Raw genomic sequence first — 20,950 nt, 5'->3', positions numbered from 1 at the left:
TTGTCTGGGAAGGAAAGGGGAGCACAAAGGAAACCCCACGTTTTACCGGTGCTACCTTCCCGAAACTCCACAATTCTGACAGTTTGAGTCCCTTCAAAGTCCAAGCCCATATTGTTCCATGTCTTTCCGAGGCATGTCCTTGGGAGTTCCCAGTGGGCTCTGTGCCTGCAGTGGTGCCGAGCACCACACATGAAGCAAGCCTGGGTTGGAAATATTTGCACTTCTGGCTCGTTCCCTTCTCAACTGCGCTCAGCACTCTCCTAAATGCAAAAACCTGCTCAAATCCGTCTGCTGCCATGAGTTTCGGCAGAACGCTGGTACAGCATATTCTCTGCTTCATGCAGCACCTCCAATGCTGCCTATGCTGATGGGCACTAAAGTGGAGGAAGAAGCACACCGTACAAGCAGGAATGAGTCCGATGTATAATAGTAACTGTTTCCTCATTTACTAGAGCATACAAAGGTCGAGTATCTTTCTTGTATTCAGGACCTCACACTGACTTCATTTACAAAGTGGACTATTCAAAAGTTCCCACACGCTCATTTACATGCATGTGCCTCAGTCACAAACTGTTCTTTAAACAGACAGTACAGCGACTGAAGATTATAGTCATATGCCAACTACAGCAAATAAGTCAGTATTTCTGTTATAAAACGGTTTAAATGTTTTATGAAAGCGGCCAAGCATTTTTAAAAACAGACGTATACACGCTTATAAAATAATGCAACATCATTCAATTTTGTACAAGTGTATTTATTTACTACCAGTTACAAAAAAGTCAGCATTTTACCAGCAATAAATAATCAAAAGGAATAGAAATGCCACCCCGTATCTGAGGAGCCATGACTATAATTAGAAACATGGTAGCTTAGGTGTGGATTATAGGAAGAGCCAATCTGTCAAAACTATTCAGAGCAAAAGGGTTCCAAGATAAAAAATAGAATAACACGGGAGTACAATTCCACTGACAGGGACAAACCATTAGATAGATGCGTCTGCTTAACAGGGCGCATTCTGTGCCTCGTATCTTGCTCATCACATTGTTCAGCCGATGGCAGGAATGTGAACATTTCAGATGGGGTCATACAATCCACTCCACCAAACGCTCCCTCCCGCACAGAAAGGTAGGATGTATATATATATATGTACATTCTATTGGCACTAAGTGTGTTAATGGGAACAACCTTTGTGGAAGTTATTCCAGGTTGTTTTTAGTTGTCTGCATCTTTTCCAGCTGGTCAATTCACTGCTCATCTCTTCGAGAAGTGTGAACAAAAATGGCATGCACACTACCTTAACTACATGCAGAATATCTTGAAATATATATTAAATAGCATTTACTGGGCTTGAACCTTTAGGAAAAAAAACATGAGCCAAGCAAAAATCGCCTTATCTAACAGCTATCATCAATTAATGTCCTTTGACCATAAGATATGAAGGATTTCATTGGCGCTTCTTTATGCCAAGGATTGCCAATATATGAAGTTTGCGAATTAATTCTTACTTGCTGAACATACTTGTAGAATTAAAATAGACTACTCTTAATAAGCGTAATAAATGACTGTTCTCCCATTAAATGGTGTAATATGGTAATGTCTACATTCTATACATGAAGTTTGAGATGGCAAATCAAAGTCTGCAGAAGATAGCAGTGTCGCTGCTATGAAAATAATAGTGTATTTCATGCTCACATAAGTAGACGTACACACTCAAAATATAAACGGAACCACAATATATTTATGACAGTGGTAAAATACACATAGTACAAAACATTCCATATAAAAATATTGTACCATATATACATACATAGTGAATTATTAAAAATATTACAGTTCAATGTATTCCCATAATATCGTACAGTAGTGGAAATGTGTTCACGACCCAGAAGGTGTCAATTCAGTTCTATCCCACTGAGGTGTGGCAAAGTGGACAGAAGTTGTAGTTGCTAATTTCTTGATCTTGAACACAATGCTTGCACACACCGCACATCCAGAACTGATATTCTGTGATAGGCCGTCCTGACGCAATGCAAGTTGGAAGCTTCCCTTCTCCTCTGTTAGAGAAAAACATTAGAAAAATACATAAATAATAATACACAGTTTAAAACTACAGTTACATTATATTTGATGCTATTAATCAGCATATACAAATAATGGGATATGAATGTTTTTTTTTTAAAAAAAAAGCAACAAAGCATACAGACGCTCCAAAGAGATGAGAACCAGAAAGTAACGGGACTAAAATTGACATTTCGGACGCAAAAAAGAACACGTTACTACTTAGCTTTGGTAAAGTTCTGGCTGATGGAAAGTGAATTCTTCACTGACTCGGCACAGACTCCTCATGTTTTGAAATGTCACTTAAACAAGAAGGGGCTGGTCCAGGCATTTTTCACACAGCCACTAGGTGGCATTATGCGGCTCTGTGCCAACTCCGTCACAGTGTCAGTGGCAGCTCTGGTGATGGAAGGGACACCCTTGAAGCTGTGTGCACTCTCGGCCCCCAGTTCTACCCCTTTACTCCCGGTCAGACGATGAGGAAGGGCAGAAACGTCACATCAAAAAGAATAAAAACACATTTTGAGAAGCTGTGATGTGAGAGGGTCAATGAGGAATCTGTGGTATCCATCACAATGAACATTACAAATAGGGCCCCATGGAGATGTGGATCCTATAGGCCCTCCTCCCTGATAAATACAGATAAAAGCATTTTAGACAAGGTATTGCCAAACAGAATACAGCTGTATGCAGAATGCTTAGTGTACCCTGATCAGACAGGATTCATACCGCGCCATGGCCTGGAACATAAGGAGACTGACAGTGGTTATGGTGGCGTCCACAGACTCCGACAGGAGGCAGTGGTGACCACGGAAGCCAATAAGGCCTTTGACCCAGTGTCCTAAGCCTACCTCAAAGCCCTCTTACGAAGGCTGGAGTTTGAGCAATGCATAAAGGGTTTAATAGAATTACTTTACATTGACAATGGGGGGTGGCCAGGACAAATCCAGAGACATCAGCCCGTTCCGACTCCAGAGGGAAATGAGGCAGGGTTCTCCACTCTCCCTCCTCCTTTTTACTGTCACCATGGAGTTGTTGGCGATGGTGGCTAGAAGGGAGCTTGAGGGTAAGGTTATTAGAGCAGAGTGTAGCAGAGGACATTTTTCTATACCTAAAGCGCTGAAGCAACCATACTATAGACCAGCCTCGAGAGATCTCTTGCCCTTCTTATAAGCTTGGAGAAACCCGAGATAATGTATCTGAGGAGGGTGATAGATGGGTTCTGTTGAAAGTAGCCATACGATACATACAATATTTAGGGATACAAATGTACCAGAGTCGCAGGGAAATCACAAGCAGAAATACACAGAAATGTACAGAGCATTTTCAGGAGCGGGTATGGAAGTGGTTCACACTCCCAATAGGGACGACAGCCAGAATAGCAATAACAAAGATGGTGATTATGCTGATTTTTTTGCATAGATTCATAAATATAGCCTCCATGAGGTTTTTCCACACTGCAGAGAATTGCTGAATAAGTTGGTCTGGGCTGGGAGAGGGTCCAGAATAATGTTAGTGACAATATGTGGCAAATATGAGGCAGTATGCAAGCCCCAGACCTTTATAAATATCTATTGACAGCCCAATTACAATAGTTAGCTCAGTGAGGGAGAGAGGGCGAGTCGATGACATTTGTTTAGATGGAAAGAGAAAGTGAATCCATAGTTCAAATGTATGGTCATGGCTGAGGGCTTGCGATAACAGTGGGAAGTATGAGACTCTGTAAGAGGCCTCAAGAAAAGTATGGAAGAAAGCCCCCAAGTTGAGCTAGGTAACCCATATTTTAGGCAATTTCCACTGTGGGAATGGCTAAAGACACATAAGGGTGGGGTTAGGGGGCAAGGTAGATAATGGACAAGCCCAGGACTATGGCATATGTACTACAAGATGAATGTTAGGGATGTAATGAGACTTACTTAGGAGGGGTACCCAGATGAACAGAAGAAATCCATCATATTGCATTACACACTTGCAGATGAGAGGGGTGAGAAAGATGGTGACTAACATTTTCATGAGCCTATTAGATGAAGCCAGGAAAAACCAGACAGAACAAGTTAGGCAGCAGTGGGAGGTCATAAAGTGGTGAGAGCTAACAGATCAAGAATGGGAGGTGGCATGTGCATTCACCTTCAGGGCGGTGCTGAATGCATGCTCCTGTATGGTATGCTACTAAGTATTCTTGAGGTCCTACATAACCCCATACAAAATCCCCAAAATGATCAGGATTATGACCCCCAAGTGCATCAAAGGGAATGCAGAGGATGCCCCATTTATACACTTGTTGTGGGAAAGTCCATGTCTGCTCACATTTGGATTTTAGGACATAGGTGAAATAGGTTCCCCCATTGTGGTGACTGTAGGGAACATGTTAATTGGAGGAGTGACTGGAATCCAGCCCCTTCAGATCAGGTTCTGTTATTTGTTCATAGCACTCACTAAATGGTAGATAAATGGATGAGAAGGGCAGTGGCTAGGTACTAGCAGCTGGTGGAAGGCCTAATGTACTGCAATGACAGAGACAAAGACTTCAGTTGACTGAGTGCACCACAGAGACCAGCTAACATCTGGGGAGAATTAAGCCGTTTTCTAATTGTAAGAGGATGAGAGTGAAAGGCAGAACTCAAGTGATGGGGTCGAAGATAGGCAGGAAGTCAAATTGGATAAATGGAGGTGTTGACCTGAATAGGAGCCTGGTGAAGGATGTATGAGAGTTCCTACTGGGCGAGACATTCTGACGGGGCAGACAGACCCAGTGTCTCCACGGCTTTGGCTGTAGTCCTCTGAAAGGCCATGTTGATCTTTCCACAAGCAGAAGTTTAGATAAAATCAAGCTTGGGTGAGGTGTCCAACCTGCTGGCGTCATGCAAGTCGGAAGCCAAAGAGGTCAGATTATTTTACCTGTGCAATTCTTCAGGAGACAACTTCCGCCTAACTATGGATGCCAGCTGTCAATGTTCTAAGAGGCCAGGATCAAGCTTCTGCCAAGAGGATGCAGTATCTTCTTGAAGGAGGATTGAGGGGCACAGAGGAATTTACATCAGAGGGAAATGGTTCTTGCTTCTTTTCTCATTCCCATCAAATTTATTCTAAAATCAATTATACATTTCTTGACACTAAACCTTCTAATGTACACATCTATAGATATTATATAGCTACCACAGACCTACCAGACAATGCTCCTGCCCCTCATGTCAGCTAAATATTACACTTGCAGTCCAAGAATTTAGCAAACAAAAAATGCTTTCTAGACGGACACCGTATTGTACAAAGAGATTGGCAATGACATATCCTGCTTCTTTGTAGAGAATTGAAGTCTGTGGGATAAGAACGCTATTTAATGGCACCGCCTTTAAGCTAAAATGTGTGCCTTTTAATGGAGAAATCAGAATAAATTGAGGCATGAAAATCGGAAGTCCTTACAAAAGAGCTTCAAGCCCTTGAATAGAAGTACAGCGAATAAAGCTCCCATAAACCCTTCCACAGACTGCAAACTATTTAAATGAATCGTCTTTGAGCCAATAAAGCAGAATTTGTGATACCTAAAATAGCGCGTAATAAAGCAGAGGCAATTGTAGTTTATAAATTGAAGGCAATACATAATACAAATCACTTTTTTGTGATTAAATGTAGGAATGGAAACTATAGCACGGATCAAAAAGGAAAAAGTGGCAGAATTCTGCAATTATTATGCTAAATTGTACTCTGCAAAAGGTGTTAGAATTGATGAGATGACCAAATTTGTGAAAGGCTGCTGCTAACCAATTAGTTTAGAAAATGAGAAGCTAGCATTCATTAATAGGATCACAAAGGAAAAAAGTTTACTTTGCATTAAGTTTACTAAAAAATGAATAAGTCCCCACGTCAGGATGGTTATTCAGCCTCCTTTTACAAATCATTGACCAGATAACTTTTAGACCCTTTACATGACCTGTTTAATTATATGTGTGAGGCTAAGACTTCAGTGATCCCCAAGGTGGGACTGGACCACTGAATTTGCATTTGTTATCGCCTGATAGTGTTGCTTAATGCGGATGTCAAATTGTATGCCATCATTTTAGTTATAATTCTAGTTAAGAGACTGGGCTCTGTTCTTCCAGGATTCATAGGTATTGAGGAATTGAGCAATCATGGTTTGCGAGAGGTAGACAGGCCTCCAACAATATTCAAAAGATTATAGTTCAAGATGAGTCTGGCCACAAGACATGCACTTCTGAAGCACTCTTAGACCTCGAAGCGGAAAACGATTTTAACCCTATCACTTCGCCTTTTCTGAGGGCAACGATTGACACATTTAGGCGAAATGGGGGGTTGCTCACGTTATATGCCTCCATGCCTCTCTGTCAGAAAAGTATTACTGAATGGTTTCCTCTCTGGAAAGATTTCTCTTAGAAGGGAACTGGACAGGGGCATTCATTGTCCCAACTATTGTGTTGGAAGCGGAACCCCTATCCTTTAAGATTAGGATCTGTGATTCTATCCAGGGCATCCAACACGCTGGTTCTTTACATAATGTTGCATCGTTTGCAGATAACAATAGCCTTACCCAATCCCAATGTACCTGTCCTATCTCTGTTCATATTGTTGGATTCCTTTCAGGTCACCGCGGCTTGTATAATCAACAGGGGCAAAAGAAAGACCCTTAACTTTAATCTGTACCCTATGTTACAAGCTCACTTAAAATCCGGCGCTCCATTTCAATGGGCCAAATAATCACAATCTCTACTGAGAAAATCATCCAGAGCTGTTTGCCTCAATTAGGGACAATCTCTGGTTCAGGAATAGTCCAGCCATTTTTTGTTTTGGAGTGTTTGCCTCCATTAAAAATGTATATATGTTCCAGTCTTTACCGATTCCAGTACCGGAAACCCGTTAAATAGCATCCTCAATAAGACTGATCTGATGCCTTCTGTTTGTAAGGTCTCAGTACATAAAGGCAGAGGTAAAGGGAGGGGTGCGCTGGAGTTACAAAACACTATGAAGCCGCACAGCTGCAGGTTTTGAACAACCAGCTGGTCTACCAGTCCCTAGACACTTGGAACTCAATCTGAGATTAGGTAGAGGAAAGGCCCTTAATATACATGATCTCGTTACCTAAAAAAGACAGACCTAAAGAAATGCATAAGCTTCCTTCACTGAAGAAATTAGCTGTGAATGGGGATGGCATTTCAAATGGGCTGGGTTTATTATAATTCCCAGGTCCTGTGACCCCTGTACATTATAATCCAGACTTTTCTCTGGTTTATGGGGAGCAGGATTGCATTAACAGCAAAAGGGTGAGCGCACATTCTTGTCAAATTTCTTTTTAAATGGTAAGATTAGAACCATTGGGGAAAGCTATGGGGAATGTTGCATTACCTCCAACTCATAAACCGGGCACTACATAAACATTTCAAGTAGGGAGGCACACTATCTACGCTTATCACTGCAGCACCCTCTATGAAGGGCTTGAATTCAAGTATTTAAAAAAGTGTGACCAAGTCACAGTACCAACACTGCATCCAGTCCCCGATGCCCCTGAGAGTAGGACTGACAGGACGGGGCTTATCTAATCCCAAATCCCCCAATAGAGCAACTAGTAAGAAACGACCAGGTCCCAAAGAAACAGGGCATTTGGGACTGCATCTCCCAAGAGGCATCAGGTTTAGATTCAAAATCTGGAGCAGATTCGGGAGTGACATGCAGGGATTCAGGGAAAGATACGCTATGGGGAAACAATAGAACATCCAGAGAGACACCTTAGTCAATGGGTGCTGATGCTCGAAGGGAAAAACCTAACTTATGCCAACTCCCCCCAACTCAGCAGAGCGTTTGCGAACGATTTTGAGATGTGGGAACTTATTACAGGTTTTCCTGTCAATTGGGGAGGCCTTTTAACAACCAGTAACCCACAAAATGAATTTCTGTGCAGGGAGATAGTCAGGAGGCAACATAGGAGCACAGCAGCAGACAAACACAGCCTCATCACGAGTTGGGTGGTAGGCCTAAAATCCGGCGGTAATGGTATTAGCGCCACCAATACCGCTCCACCGGATCACGAGTAGTAACAACGCGCAGTCACAGCCGTATCACAAGTGTATTCTCGGCAGTATTGGCACCGAACACTAGTGCTAATACAGCTGGAAATTACATCCAGCCTGCAGCCGGAGAGGTAAATTAACCCAAGTGGTGCTAGGAATCAACCAGCAGGTGAACACAATGCACACCAGAGGGCTACATAAGACACACCCAGGCCCCAAACACTAATTGCAACACCATGCTGCCATTATTTGATGCAAGCTGGGACAGTCAGCTGCTCAGGCTGCGCCTGGCCCTTCTGATGCACGACAACCAGTCCAGGGCACAGGGAGTACAATGGGGGCGGAATTAGGAGGAGGAGAGCAGCCCCAGCAAGGCGAGCACCCATCCCCAGTGTCAAGCCATTACCCTGGGCAATAGCACACTGCCGGGAAGCATGGAGAGCTACTGTCACACCCCTGGAGTATCTTGCAACTCCTTCCTGACCACGGAAGCCAAATGCAGTTGACCCCTCCCAACTTGGATGGCACGGGCTCCTGATTTCTGTATCCACAGATAATCTCAAGGCAGCCAATGATGGGGAGAGGGTAAGGGAGAAGTTGTGGATAGGTAGGGGGTGTTAAGGTTAACCGGGAAGAGGGCAAGGATTCTTGAGTTGGATAGGTACAGGGAGTTAAGGGAAAAATCATACACATCATGAAATACAGTGATGTAACTAACTCTCTAAATTTGTGAGGTACGTCCTGAACCTTCTCCTACCCGTAGTACAACAGCCTTCTTAATTAGGATAATGATTCATAGAACCTGTATCTCACTATGTTCATTCCTAATCCAGCGACTAACATAAGCACATGGTGTTATCAGGATAATCTCCTGAAACAGCTGTAGCACACAACATGCAAGAAATCACATTGTACATAACATATATCGATAGCACCCCATCTGGTCTCCAGGACACCCCTTTCCCTAATGCCCTGCAGTGATGGTTTCCATAGGATGCACTTATGAACTTGTATGCAACAGCACATGCCCCCTTAGGAGTTGACAAGAGCAAGCAGCCACGAACACCACATTGCGTCCCTCACAATTCAGTTCACACCCAAAAACGTTCGGAAACTGAACCTCCACTCTCTGCAGCGTTCACAAATTAGAGTTCATGAAGATAACAGCGTTATGTCATAACGCATGTAGCAACAAACAAATGCACAGTGCCTCCGCTCTCCGCAGCTTACACTAATTATAGTTTGTGGAGGAAATAGCGTTGTAACGCACATGACTTTAGACAAATACACTGTTTTCCCTGTTGCCTCCCTTCACCTCCTTGACAACCCGCGTGCACTTAACTGAGGACTGGGGGGCAGTCAACACCTCCCCCGGCAATCCAGCTCCAGCGTTAAGCAGTCAAGCCACAATCACCATAATGTAGTCCGTGCCTCCGTGAGGGACAGAGGAAGAGCGATGGCTTCTCAGGCTCCGTCCACAGTGTTCTGCACTCCTCACCACTGGGGGCCCGAGCCCGCCAGCTCCCCAACCTGCTCTCATCCGGCCCGTGCCTGTAACGCCAACAATCTCCAACAAGCAGCACTGGCCGGGGAGGCGTTTAAATAGCACGCAAAGGCATAAGCATGTGCACACATTCCAATTCCCATGTCGTCATGGGAAATGTTGTTTTCTGGATCCCTTAGCACGCAAACAGGCCTGCCGAGCCCCCAACAAGCCCCTTTTTACTCACAGGTACAGAGGACAAAAGACCTGGATAGTGGGTGAGTACAAACCCAGCCACCAATGTTTGTTGAAGCACAAGTAAAAAAAGGGAGGTAGCCACAGGAAGCATTGCATGTCAAGAGGGGGCACAGGCAGCACCCATGCAGCACCTGTACCATCGACAGGGGGCATCCAAGGGTACATGCACACGTCTACCAGCCCGGGACACACATGGTGATGGATACACACCACTACCAACACAATGGCACATCAGACCAAATCAACCGCAATGCACCTTGAATGTGCTGCAGTGCAGATCCACAAAGCAGCACCCAACAGCATGTCCACCTGTGCCACAGCCGTCTTCCCATGCGCAGTCAATCATCACACGCCACAGAACAGCCGTAACAACAACACAGTGTGCATGTACAGGACAATGCATGACATACAAAGCATGCACACCCATCACACATACACATTGCATGGTCCTGATGCACACAAGAATGCCTACTGCTGACAATGGCCAAATACATTGAGAGTGCAGACCCATTCACGACACAAATGACTGATGTTGCTATTCCACCCCATGCATGTGACTCCGGATATCCCAGCTGATGACCCCTGTGCGTGACCCATGAACATCACATGACCACGCCTACAACCATGCCCAAAGCCTGACATGCATATGCACAGAACACACCTTCGGACTACTAAAGCATGATTCCGGTGACTAGATCGCACAGGAGGAGCCTTGATGTATGCACCAGACAAAGTAGAGAAAACTGTATACGTATGTGCAATGCTCCACATTTGCCTCAGGAAGAATGTGCCCCTACCCTCCGACGCTGACAGGCAACACCCAGGGGAAGATGAAGAAGATGACCATGTGGTCAGAGCCATGGCGCACGCGCGGATGCGCGCGGACACACACACGCGGACACACACAGACACACACACGCGGACACACACAGAAACACACACACAGACACACACACACACACACGTGAGGGGAGGGAGACTGGCCCAACAGGTACTGATCCACAATCAATTTTAGCACAGTGACCTGACCCAGTACACAACCTGCACATATTGAATAAAGAGCACAAACACACAATCATGAATGTCCTTGCATTTTGTTTTAGTTCAACAGGCTTTAATGTGACTTTTTCAATGCCCATCCCCCACCCACCACCAACACCCCAGCACATTATCCCCTCTCCTCCCACCCACCAATACCTCAGAAAACTACCTCCCCTCCCCATTCATCCAACAACCCCTCAGCACAGTATCCCCCCTCGCCCACCACCAACACACCTGCACACTATCCCCCCCACATAACAATGTGTCCATATGAAGCACACTCAGGCCAACAGTACGCATGGCGGTCATGAAGTCTGTCCCCTCTTTGCCTGAGCCCCAGCATCCGGGGAGCGTGAGCGTAGCTGGCGCTGGGATCTCTGCCAAGGTGCTCCCTGTTGGGATTCGACCGTGTGGGTGGTGGAGGATGAGGGAATTGAGGCTGCCATCTGCAGTTGCTGGCGGTGGACGGCATTACTTTCCCTCATCTGCTCTGCAAAGGCAGAGAGCCCTCACAAAGCTCTCGCACCCTCTGGCCAAACCCATTTAGGGAGGCTGTGCATGCTTCCACTACAGCCCTGGTATGTGCATTGTGGGCCATCCTCCTTGTGGCCGCTCTGATGGCTCGACTGATGGCCTGCACATGCTCGTTGTAGCCAGTTGCAAGGCCCTCCATGTGGCGCTGACTTGCCTCCATGGCACTGAGGCACTCCATTACAGTGCCCAAGACAGTAGTCGGCTGAGGTCGGGTGTTGGGACTTTGCCTGGTGGGACTTCTGACTGGGGACTTATAGGAATTAGTGTCTGTATCTGTCTCCGGGTGTGTGCCTAGCACTGTGGCCTTGGGCTGCGCTCTGTCACCTGAACTGGGCCGCACAGGTGATGTGTGTGATAGCTGTTGGTGCCACAGCCACATGCTCGCCATCACTGCAGGGGCTACTCACTCCTCACTCCTCCTGGGTGCCGGTTATTGGGGCTGTGTCCTCACTGTCAGGCAGGGTGGTTCGATGCTAGTTACTGAGGTGCTCCTGGTGAGCTGGCCTTGGGCAGTGGGTGTGCCCCTGCTGCGGCAGGAAGTGGTGAGGTGCATCATGTGCCTGGGCGATGACTGACATCCCCTTTGCGGGGAGGTGATGCGAGAGGGCCCACGTGTTGACGGCCCTGCTGCATCCTCTTCCCCTGATGCTTCAAGTGATGCCTGTAGGGGATATAGGAGATTGCATTAGGACATATTCTGTCACATGTTTTTGCATGCATGGCAGTCATTACAGGTTGAGCGGTGTGGCACAGGGCTGTTGGACTCATGCACGGGCCTGGCCTGCTTGCATCTGGTAGTGGATTGGCAGAGATGGGACCACATGCTGGTGGGGGGGGTCACTTGGGTATGTGAATTTGCTCTCGTGGCATGGCAGGGGTACATTGCTGGCATAGCCGTTGCATTTCTTGCATGCTCTGGATCCCCATGACCAGCTGGACTGTTGTACCTGGTGATTTTGGGGGGGGAGGCTGGTACTTGTCACTGCCAGCCACCAATGAGGTACTGCTATGCCCCCGCCATGGCAGTGTGGTGCATGGTGCTTGGATGTGCCCCTTGCCTGCCCTCCCCACTGCTCTGCCTAACAGGGGGGACCTAGGTGCACTGGCACATGGATGCTGCCGTAGGTGCCTTTGGTGGCTCCCACACAATGCACCCAGTCACATTGCCCGGTTCATGGCTCTTTCCACTGGGGGGATGCTGTGGTGGGCTGTTGTCATTACATTTTGAAGGGGGAGGGGTTGATTCACTTTTCTTCCTCCTGGGTGCCAGTGCCAACCTCGGCTACTCCAACTCCCTCTATCCCCTCCATGTCGATCACGGTGCTGCAGCGTTTCCTCCCAGGTCATTATGTCGAGCTGTGGTGGTGAGCCTCCCCCTGCGGCTATACTGTCCATGCGATGATGCGCCAACATTCCCCGGACACGGACCCGCAGGTCATTCCATCTTTTTCAACAGTCTTCCCCCATCCTGGGGGACGTGGCCGACTGCTGACACCTTCTGGCTCACACCCAGCCAGATCTGGTTGTGCAGCTGCGAGGAGGTCTTTTTTTGCCTTGCCCCATACAGCTCTGCATGGTGGGCTACTACCTCATACACCAGTGCACTCAATTCTGCCTCTGTAAACAAAGTTTTCTGTAGACGATCTTGGGCTGCCTTGCCCCTTGCCCTCTCCTGTGACATTTTTTGTGTTCAGAAAGTGTGGATGGCTGCCAGGGGCTCGGATATTGAATGGATTGTGATTTCCAAGATGGCTGCTGCACTCTTTCCCCTTTCCAGCGGTGACGCGTTTCCTGTCGGTGCTGTTAGCATGCGCTAATACCACGCGCTTATGGCGATGTCGGCGGTAGCGCTATTTTCGCTGTTTATTCGTCCGGTAGGCCAATTGCCGGGGCGATTATCATTGGGCGCAATTAGTGTTACCGTCGGGGCCATGTGCGCGTGCCCACACACTGATGTGGTGGTATTTGCACCACGGATCGCGGTGGTATTTGCACCACGGATCCCGGCAGTAGCGCTAATTCCACCCGACTGATCTAATGCCCGATTAATGCCCTACTCATGATGAGGCCCAAAAACCAGCTCCTCCACTTGGAAATCAACTGAACGTTTTCCTCAGCCAATGGGAGAATTGTGAGGGCTTTATAACTGAGGCTAAGAAACACAGACAGTGGGGCAGTGGGTGACAGTGGACGAGTTGGGCAGTGTACGGTAAAAGTGGCAGTAACAGAATTACTGCCACAAATACCATTCTGCCAAATTTTGAGTCGTTAATACCCTTGACAGTAATTACGCTGACTGTATCACAGTCAGTGGAAATAACGTCATTGGTATTACCGTCGACAGTATTACCGCTGATAGCACAAAAGCTGTATTACTGTTGTATCACAAGTTGAGCTATGGTGGTAATAACGAAATTGGGCAGTAATACCGCCATAAACACAACACAGTTACAAATGAAGCCACAGGTGCACCCAATCCACTCAAGAGAACTACATAAGGCACACGCCTTCCCCAAACACACTTTCAAACACCATGCTGCCACTAGCCATTGCGACCTCGGACATGCAGCTGCTCACGCTGCGCATTGACCTACATAGGGTGGAGAGAGGAGGAGACGCCATATAACATGAGCGCCTAAACCCAGGGTCAGGCCCTCAAAATGGACCCTCACTGACAACCAGATGGTCATCCTGTAAGGCTGAACAGGGAAGCCATAGGTGAGCTGCTCACCTTAATCCAAGAAGACCCAGAGAGCCTGATAACATCAGGACAGCTGTGCCCCTGCTGCTGAAGCTAGTGTCTGTTTTGCAGTTCCTGGGATCTGGCACCTTTCAGCACTCTGTGGCCATACTGCACGGCATTGCACAGCCCACATTTTCTGAGGGTGCTTGTACAGGTGCTGGGAGTCCTCCTGCGCCACGTGTCCCAGTACATCTCCCTGCCCACAATCCCGGCTCAGTGAATGCCATGAACGCACAGTTTTATGCAGTTGCCCACATGCCAAATGTCATTGGTGCCCTGGACTGCACCCATGTGGCATTGGTGGCCCCCAGGCACATGAACAGGTAGAGCGCAACAGGAATAATTTCACTCCCTCAACGTCCAGGTCACCTGCGATCCTGACCTCTACATCACACACTGCTGATCTCACTTCCCTGGTTCCACCCACGATGCTATGGTCATGCGCAACAGTACACTGCCTGCATTCATGGAGAGGCACAGAGGCCAACCAATGTGGATAGTGGGCGAGTACCACTACCATCACGAAATTCCATTGTGCAGCACTACAGAACAGAAATGTGAGGGTGTTTGGGTTGTGCATAGTCACAACAGAAAAATGCATGCCCTTTCAAGTTCCTGTACATGCAGGACCTTCCGCTTTCACTGCACAAATGAAAGCCTACAAACCACAGGACTAGGACATGATAGACAATGTTGTATCACATTGCGAGGGGGCGTGGCCAGCAGCCATGTTGTGAGGAGGCTTTGTTAAGAGCTCCTGCTTGGTCCGTTACGATCTGGAAAATATACACCTTTCTGCTGAGCCGCCAAGTCTGAAGGGAAGTGGAAGTAAACAAACTCACCATCATTTATTTGACGAGGAAACTATGTTAAGGAAAAAGGAATTAAATAGGAACATAAGACTAGTTAAAAAAATTAGAGATGCACTGAAAGAAGAGGAGAGAAGCCTGATTAACAACTATAAAGCAAGGTCGGTTTCCAGGAAAAGTGAAAGGTTGCAACAGGATGGGGAACGCTGGACAGTACTTCATCAATTGAAAGGGGAATCGGGAATTCAGCACTGCAATTTGGTATCAGAAAGAGATTGGATCAGTCATCTAGGGTCAGTCTTTGGAAAGGCAGAGAAAACTACTTTTGATTAGTATAATTTGATTATACTAAACATGTAGCCTGCAATTTAACCTTTGAAGAGTCAGATATTGAAAATCTAGTTATGAAGAGCTCCACCTCAAAAGCAGCGTGCCCGAATGGTCTGACCTATCAGCTTTTAAAGAGTAGGCCAGCCCTTTGGGCGAAACTGCTAAACTGACTCTTCAAGGACATTTTGGCAAAAAAATTTACCATCATCCTGGAGATCGGCCACTATAATTCCATTGTTCAAGGGGGGAGATAGGAAGGAGGCGGTAAACTACCACCCTATCGCCCTCCTGGACATAGACAGCAAAATGTTCATGAGATTACTGCTGGGAGAGGTGGAGAAGTGGGAAAGAAAAGTGAAGTTTCTATCTAAACGTCAAACGGGATTCAGGAAGGGGCTGTCTACTGCAGTAAACGGCTTGATGCTAAATTTGTTAAGCGGAAATACAAGTAAAAGAGGAGGTCAGTAACTGTTCGGGGCCTGGGTGGACTTCTCCAAGGCCTTCGATCAGGTGGACAGGGTAAGGCTCTGGAAGAAGTTGAGGGCAAAGGGGATCCCTGAGGGAATTCTGGGGATGCTTCTAGAGTTGCACAAAGAGAACTGCATTAGAGCGCGGCTGGATGAGGAAGGCCATCTGTCCGAACAAGTTTGAGTAAACTGGGGAGTCCGCCAAGGATGTCTAGGGGCACCATTGTTTTTCAATTTATATACAACCGATATGGGTGATTATCTAGCTCCGTCTGCGTTGGCAAGCCCAGTGTTGAATGGGACAAAGCTCCACTGGCTTGCCTACGCAGACGATGTTGTGGTTTTGGACAGAACAGCCATCGGTCTTTTGAATGGCCTGCATTGCTATGCAACTGAAAATGGTTTAGCGTTAAATCCTACAAAATGAAAACATTTTGGTTTTCAGGCAGAACAACAAAAAAATTGCATTCCAACAATGGTCAATGGGCGGTGAGAAGATAACAAGGGTGGAAGAGTTGACTTACCTTGGTTATAAAATCTATGCTCTGCCAGCAGTGGGTAAAGTAGAGCAGGACTTTACATTGAAAATAAAATCTTTAGCTGCACAAATGAAGATGATATTGTGGAAGTATGGCAGATTCTCAATCATTCCGGTACTGAGATTCTATCAAGCAAAGGTAGTCTCAGTTCTGCTATATGGATTGGAGGCAAAACCTCTGCTTTGTAACACCACATGGCAAACATGGAAAGGTCTCCTGTGGAAACAAGCGCTGGGCTTACCAATGAGCCTGTTGATAGGTAACATCAGATATGAATTAGGTTTAAGATCCTTGGAAGCTCAGGCAGGTTGGAAATTAATATTGTTCCAACGGATAATCAATGCACAGGACAACTCTCTATATGCAGATATAGAAGCGCACATGGAAATGAAAAAAATCGAAAATTCTTTCGAATTTGAGTCTTCAGGTGGGAAAACTTCTTTTAACTGCTGATATAGAAAGAACAACTCTCTCAGAGAATCCAGTGAAAGCAAAAAGGTGATGGGACGAAATGGACTGGATCTGAACAATAGAAGGAATACGGTCAGGGTTCAACCCTAATCCCCTGCAGATAGGAAACTAGGCTTTTTGAGTAAATATCTAAGTTTCCTGATTGGAGAATTCAGAACAAATTCCTAAGACTCAGGCCCAATGTGATACATACAGGCGAAGTTCTGGCAAATAGAGGGCTGGGGGAGATCGCCCGCAAATTATGTCAGATCTGCAAAAACCCAGAAGAAACATTTGCTAATGACCGTTGAAGGCACAAGGAATGCTAGATTGCTTTTCCTTAATAAATTCGTGTTCCAAACAACTCACTATATGCAAGACTCACTCTGGGAAAGACTGATTGATGGTCACTCGCAGCGTATGGTAATAGCGGTAATCCAAATGCTAGAAAAATGTGAGACTGTTTTGTAATTGTGAAGAGGGAAAGCAAATAGAATATATTTGAAGTCTTCACTTGAGTCTTTTATAAACAGAGATTTTGATATGAGGGGAAGAGGTAATGAATTATGGATTAGATAGTCAATTGTAAATAGGAAGATTGGTTGATTGTATGAACTGTTTTATTGTTGATTTTTTTTTTTCCTTTTCTCCTTTTTTTGTCCCTTCGTTCCTGTTATTCTTTTTAAATTTATGGGATTGTTTTAAGATAAAATATGGAAATGAGGATTGATTGTTTGTATGGTTGTAAAAGGCTAAAGTTAACCAAGAGGCAACACAGACACTGAGTAAGTACCTAGTTGTTGCAGAACAGCTCCCACCTGTGCCAATGCCAACGCACATGAAGGAGTGACAGTGAAGCCCGACCCGCCAATTGGCTCTGTAGTCCTCCCCTGCAGGCCCGCACTGGCTTGCTGCCATACTGTCACTCGCATTGGCCTCCTGACAAGAGTACAGTGAAGCAACATACTCAATGTGTTAATATCCAGAGATTATAGGCTAGACGTGGACCGCCTGAGCCCCCGTAAACTTACAAATAACTTTGCTAACGGAGCTCCTTACCTGCTCACTGGCCCATGGTCTTCCCCTGCAAGCCAGTGCCAACCGCGATCACAGAGAGCCCCGCTGAGACCTCACGAGCCCCCATAGGTCAATGCGCCGAGGAGCGCTGAAATCAGAAGCGTAAGCCTGTCTTGGTCGGACTGCATGCTACAACCTGAAAAACACAGAGTTTGCAGACTCACGCCCACCTCCTGCTGTGGCCGTTGCACTTGCCTGCAGACCCTAGTAAGCCCATGTGGCACTCTTTGAACATAACTAGGAGCTCCCCAGCACACCTGTATTGCACAGAGCCAAGCCAAGCTCCTGGCAGGCCAAATTCGCGCCACGCCACGGCAGCTCAGCGACCACTGCAGATTTCATCAAGCTCCTAGCTGTCCAAGTTCACATCACGGCCAGCTGTCAATATAAGACGTTATTAAGGCCTGTACATCCTAAGCCTACATCATGGGGTAACGGCCCCACTAATCACAAGGGAGACCAACGTATCCATAGCCCACAGCGCCACTCCACGGGCATAGGGTGATAGATCAGACGCCCAAACTACAAAGAAAGCCGGACTGCTGGCGGGCTCAAGCTTGCAGATCCCTTCTCCTCTAATGCTCCTATCACACTCAGAGTAACCGTAAGTGAGAAACATGCAGTTAAAGGGTAGCCTTTGTTCGGCCCTTGTACACCGACACACCCTTTAGTGACAAAGAGAACAAACCCACACTGTGCGAACACAGCACATTGCAGCAGGTTGAATGCCTCCTAAAGCACCTAAAACCAAGGGCAGTCAAACTACTATGGACAACTACGACAAAGCTCAGCAGCAGTCGTCCACCGCACAAACGGCGTCTGCACAATGGGAATGATGATGTTTTTATGACACATTGAGAATGTTGTATGGTTTGATGTAATGTCTTGTGTAGTGTCGATCATATTGTTTTATATATAGTTTTAGTGTTGTTAACTCACTGTGTGTGATGTTAGGATCCTTTATATGTTTTAGATAATTGAATTAGTTTATTAATAAATGTACTTGATGAAAAAAGGTTTGTTTTGAACATTTGCACACAGTCCATTTTTTTACGACTTAGTGTGCAGGACCATCAGCGGATTACTTGTTTTGGGTGATGAAGTCACAGTTTAGAAAAAATCATCTAACTCCTTCTTTTTATATATACACAAGACAAAACGGTAGCAGCCGACAAGCCAGACAACTAAATCCTACAAGCAATTGCTGAATTGAAAACTTACCTGTGTTCAAAACCTACCACTACCTTGGAAAAACAACTAACAGACAACGCTAAAATCCACGAGATCTGTAACAGAGAGTCAAGTTGCTGGAGAACAGGGCGGAAGACGCAGAAGGGAGGGCCCGCCGCAATAACGTTCATATTATTGGCCTGCCAGAAGGAGAAGGACCCGACCCCACAGCTTATGTAGAGAATATGTTCCTGCAGAAAGTCGCCTGAGGAACCTCTCGCAAGGCTTTACAGTAGAAAGAGCGCATTTCGCCTTAACCCGGAAACCACCACCAGGAGCTCCTCTGAGACCAATCAAAGCAAATATCCTTCACTACAAGGATAGAGAAAAGATCTTATCTTACTCAAGACAAGGAGGCAAGATAGGAAGGGCATCAGCGGGTATACCAGTATATACCGACTATACTCTACAGGTTCAGAAGAGCAGAGGCCACTTCACTTCAGCAAAAGCCAGACTTCGTAAAGCGGACCCGAGATATATGCTGCTATATCCAGCATGATTAGAGATCATACACAAGAACCGAGCCCTGTTCTTCGACCTCCCCAAAAAAGCATATGTATAGATGGACACGGAAACAATCAGCCTTCTCATAAGAGGCAAGCAATGCCCCGCTATAGCTTGACAACATCCCGATAGAGGTAGCTCAAATGATCTAACGATGGAAACGTAGCCTACCACAGTCGCTCAAGACCGAACACCTCTTACCTGGCCCTAGCCGGGAACTCAAAGAACAACTGGGTGTCGTCCAAACGGTCTACCCCACTAGATGGCAGTCGGGACTACTGCTATGCAAAGAATAGTAGGACCCACCCCAAATGCACAATCATGACGCCTGGATGTAGAGGCCCAGTCCCAGGCTGCAACTAACCCGCCCTCAAAAGGTACTTGCACCGGCGGCGTACGCAAAACGCGGCTGCGCCTGAGCACAGGCAACAATGCTGGGCGATTGTTCTTAGTTAATATAGGGCCTCATTACAAGCACAGTGTGCATTTTTCTGGTGTCTGGCTTCACGGAAACACTGGGGCATTACAGCCCCAGCGGTCCGTGAAGTCAGGCGCCGGAAAAATGTTGATCCCCACTCCCATAGGACTCAATGGTTCACTTTGAACATAATTATATGCTTGTTTTTAGGTTGACTGAAGCCCTTCCTAACGGATTCACCGCTACTCGCTCACTGGTTAGCCTACAGTGTAACCCGTCCTTGACAACGGAGTACTTTTCCGTGAGAGCCTCGCAGCCCAGTTAGCTCCTGCAATTTGCCTTGTCCTCTTTAGGGTGGCCCTGAATTAGACAATGCAAGGTATGATACCCATCAATTTGTTTCAATATGCTATATAGTTGTTGTCCCTCAATGGTAAATATTGCATACTCTGAATACGCCATACGTGTATTTCCCAATTAGGTGCCTTTATATATAGTTTTAGTGTTGTTAACTCACTGTGTGTGATGTTAGGATCCTTTATATGTTTTAGATAATTGAATTAGTTTATTAATAAATGTACTTGATGAAAAAAAGGTTTGTTTTGAACATTTTGTGCAGGACCATCAGCGGATTACTTGTTTTGGGTGATGAAGTGACAGTTTAGAAAAAATCATCTAACTCCTCCTTTTTATATATACACAAGACAAAACGGTAGCAGCCGACAAGCCAGACAACTAAATCCTACAAGCAATTGCTGAATTGAAAACTTACCTGTGTTCAAAACCTACCACTAGAACTTCTTGAACAAGAATTCCTGTTCAAGTCTCTGACTTCTTTTACGCCATATACTGGGGCATCAGAAGGCTCATCATGCAGTTCATACAATATACCAAGGGTGTGTATCATCGCAATATTTAATTCCCTGTGCATGCCTCGTGACCTCTGAATGAACGGTCTCGTTTATTGATAGCTCTTTCAACTTATATCACCC

General features: G+C 46.2%; 1 protein-coding gene across 2 annotated transcripts in view; it reads right to left on the bottom strand.

The window, feature by feature from the left end:
• Nucleotides 1-733: 733 nt before the first annotated feature.
• Nucleotides 734-20,950, bottom strand: part of WDR35 (WD repeat domain 35) — a 1,418,193-nt gene continuing 1,397,976 nt past the window's right edge. For both annotated transcript variants that reach the window (XM_069605912.1, XM_069605913.1), the window contains one exon: nucleotides 734-2,054. In XM_069605912.1, the coding sequence (XP_069462013.1) occupies nucleotides 1,904-2,054 (151 nt within the window). In that variant the 3' untranslated portion in view covers nucleotides 734-1,903. The remainder of the gene's footprint in view (nucleotides 2,055-20,950) is intronic.

The sequence above is a fragment of the Ambystoma mexicanum genome, chromosome 4p (genome assembly GCF_040938575.1).
Source record: "Ambystoma mexicanum isolate Mex_15411 chromosome 4p, UKY_AmexF1_1, whole genome shotgun sequence".
Lineage (NCBI taxonomy): Eukaryota > Metazoa > Chordata > Amphibia > Caudata > Ambystomatidae > Ambystoma > Ambystoma mexicanum.
Note: the sequence above shows the minus strand (reverse complement) of the source record. Positions and strands in the feature narration are given on the sequence as shown.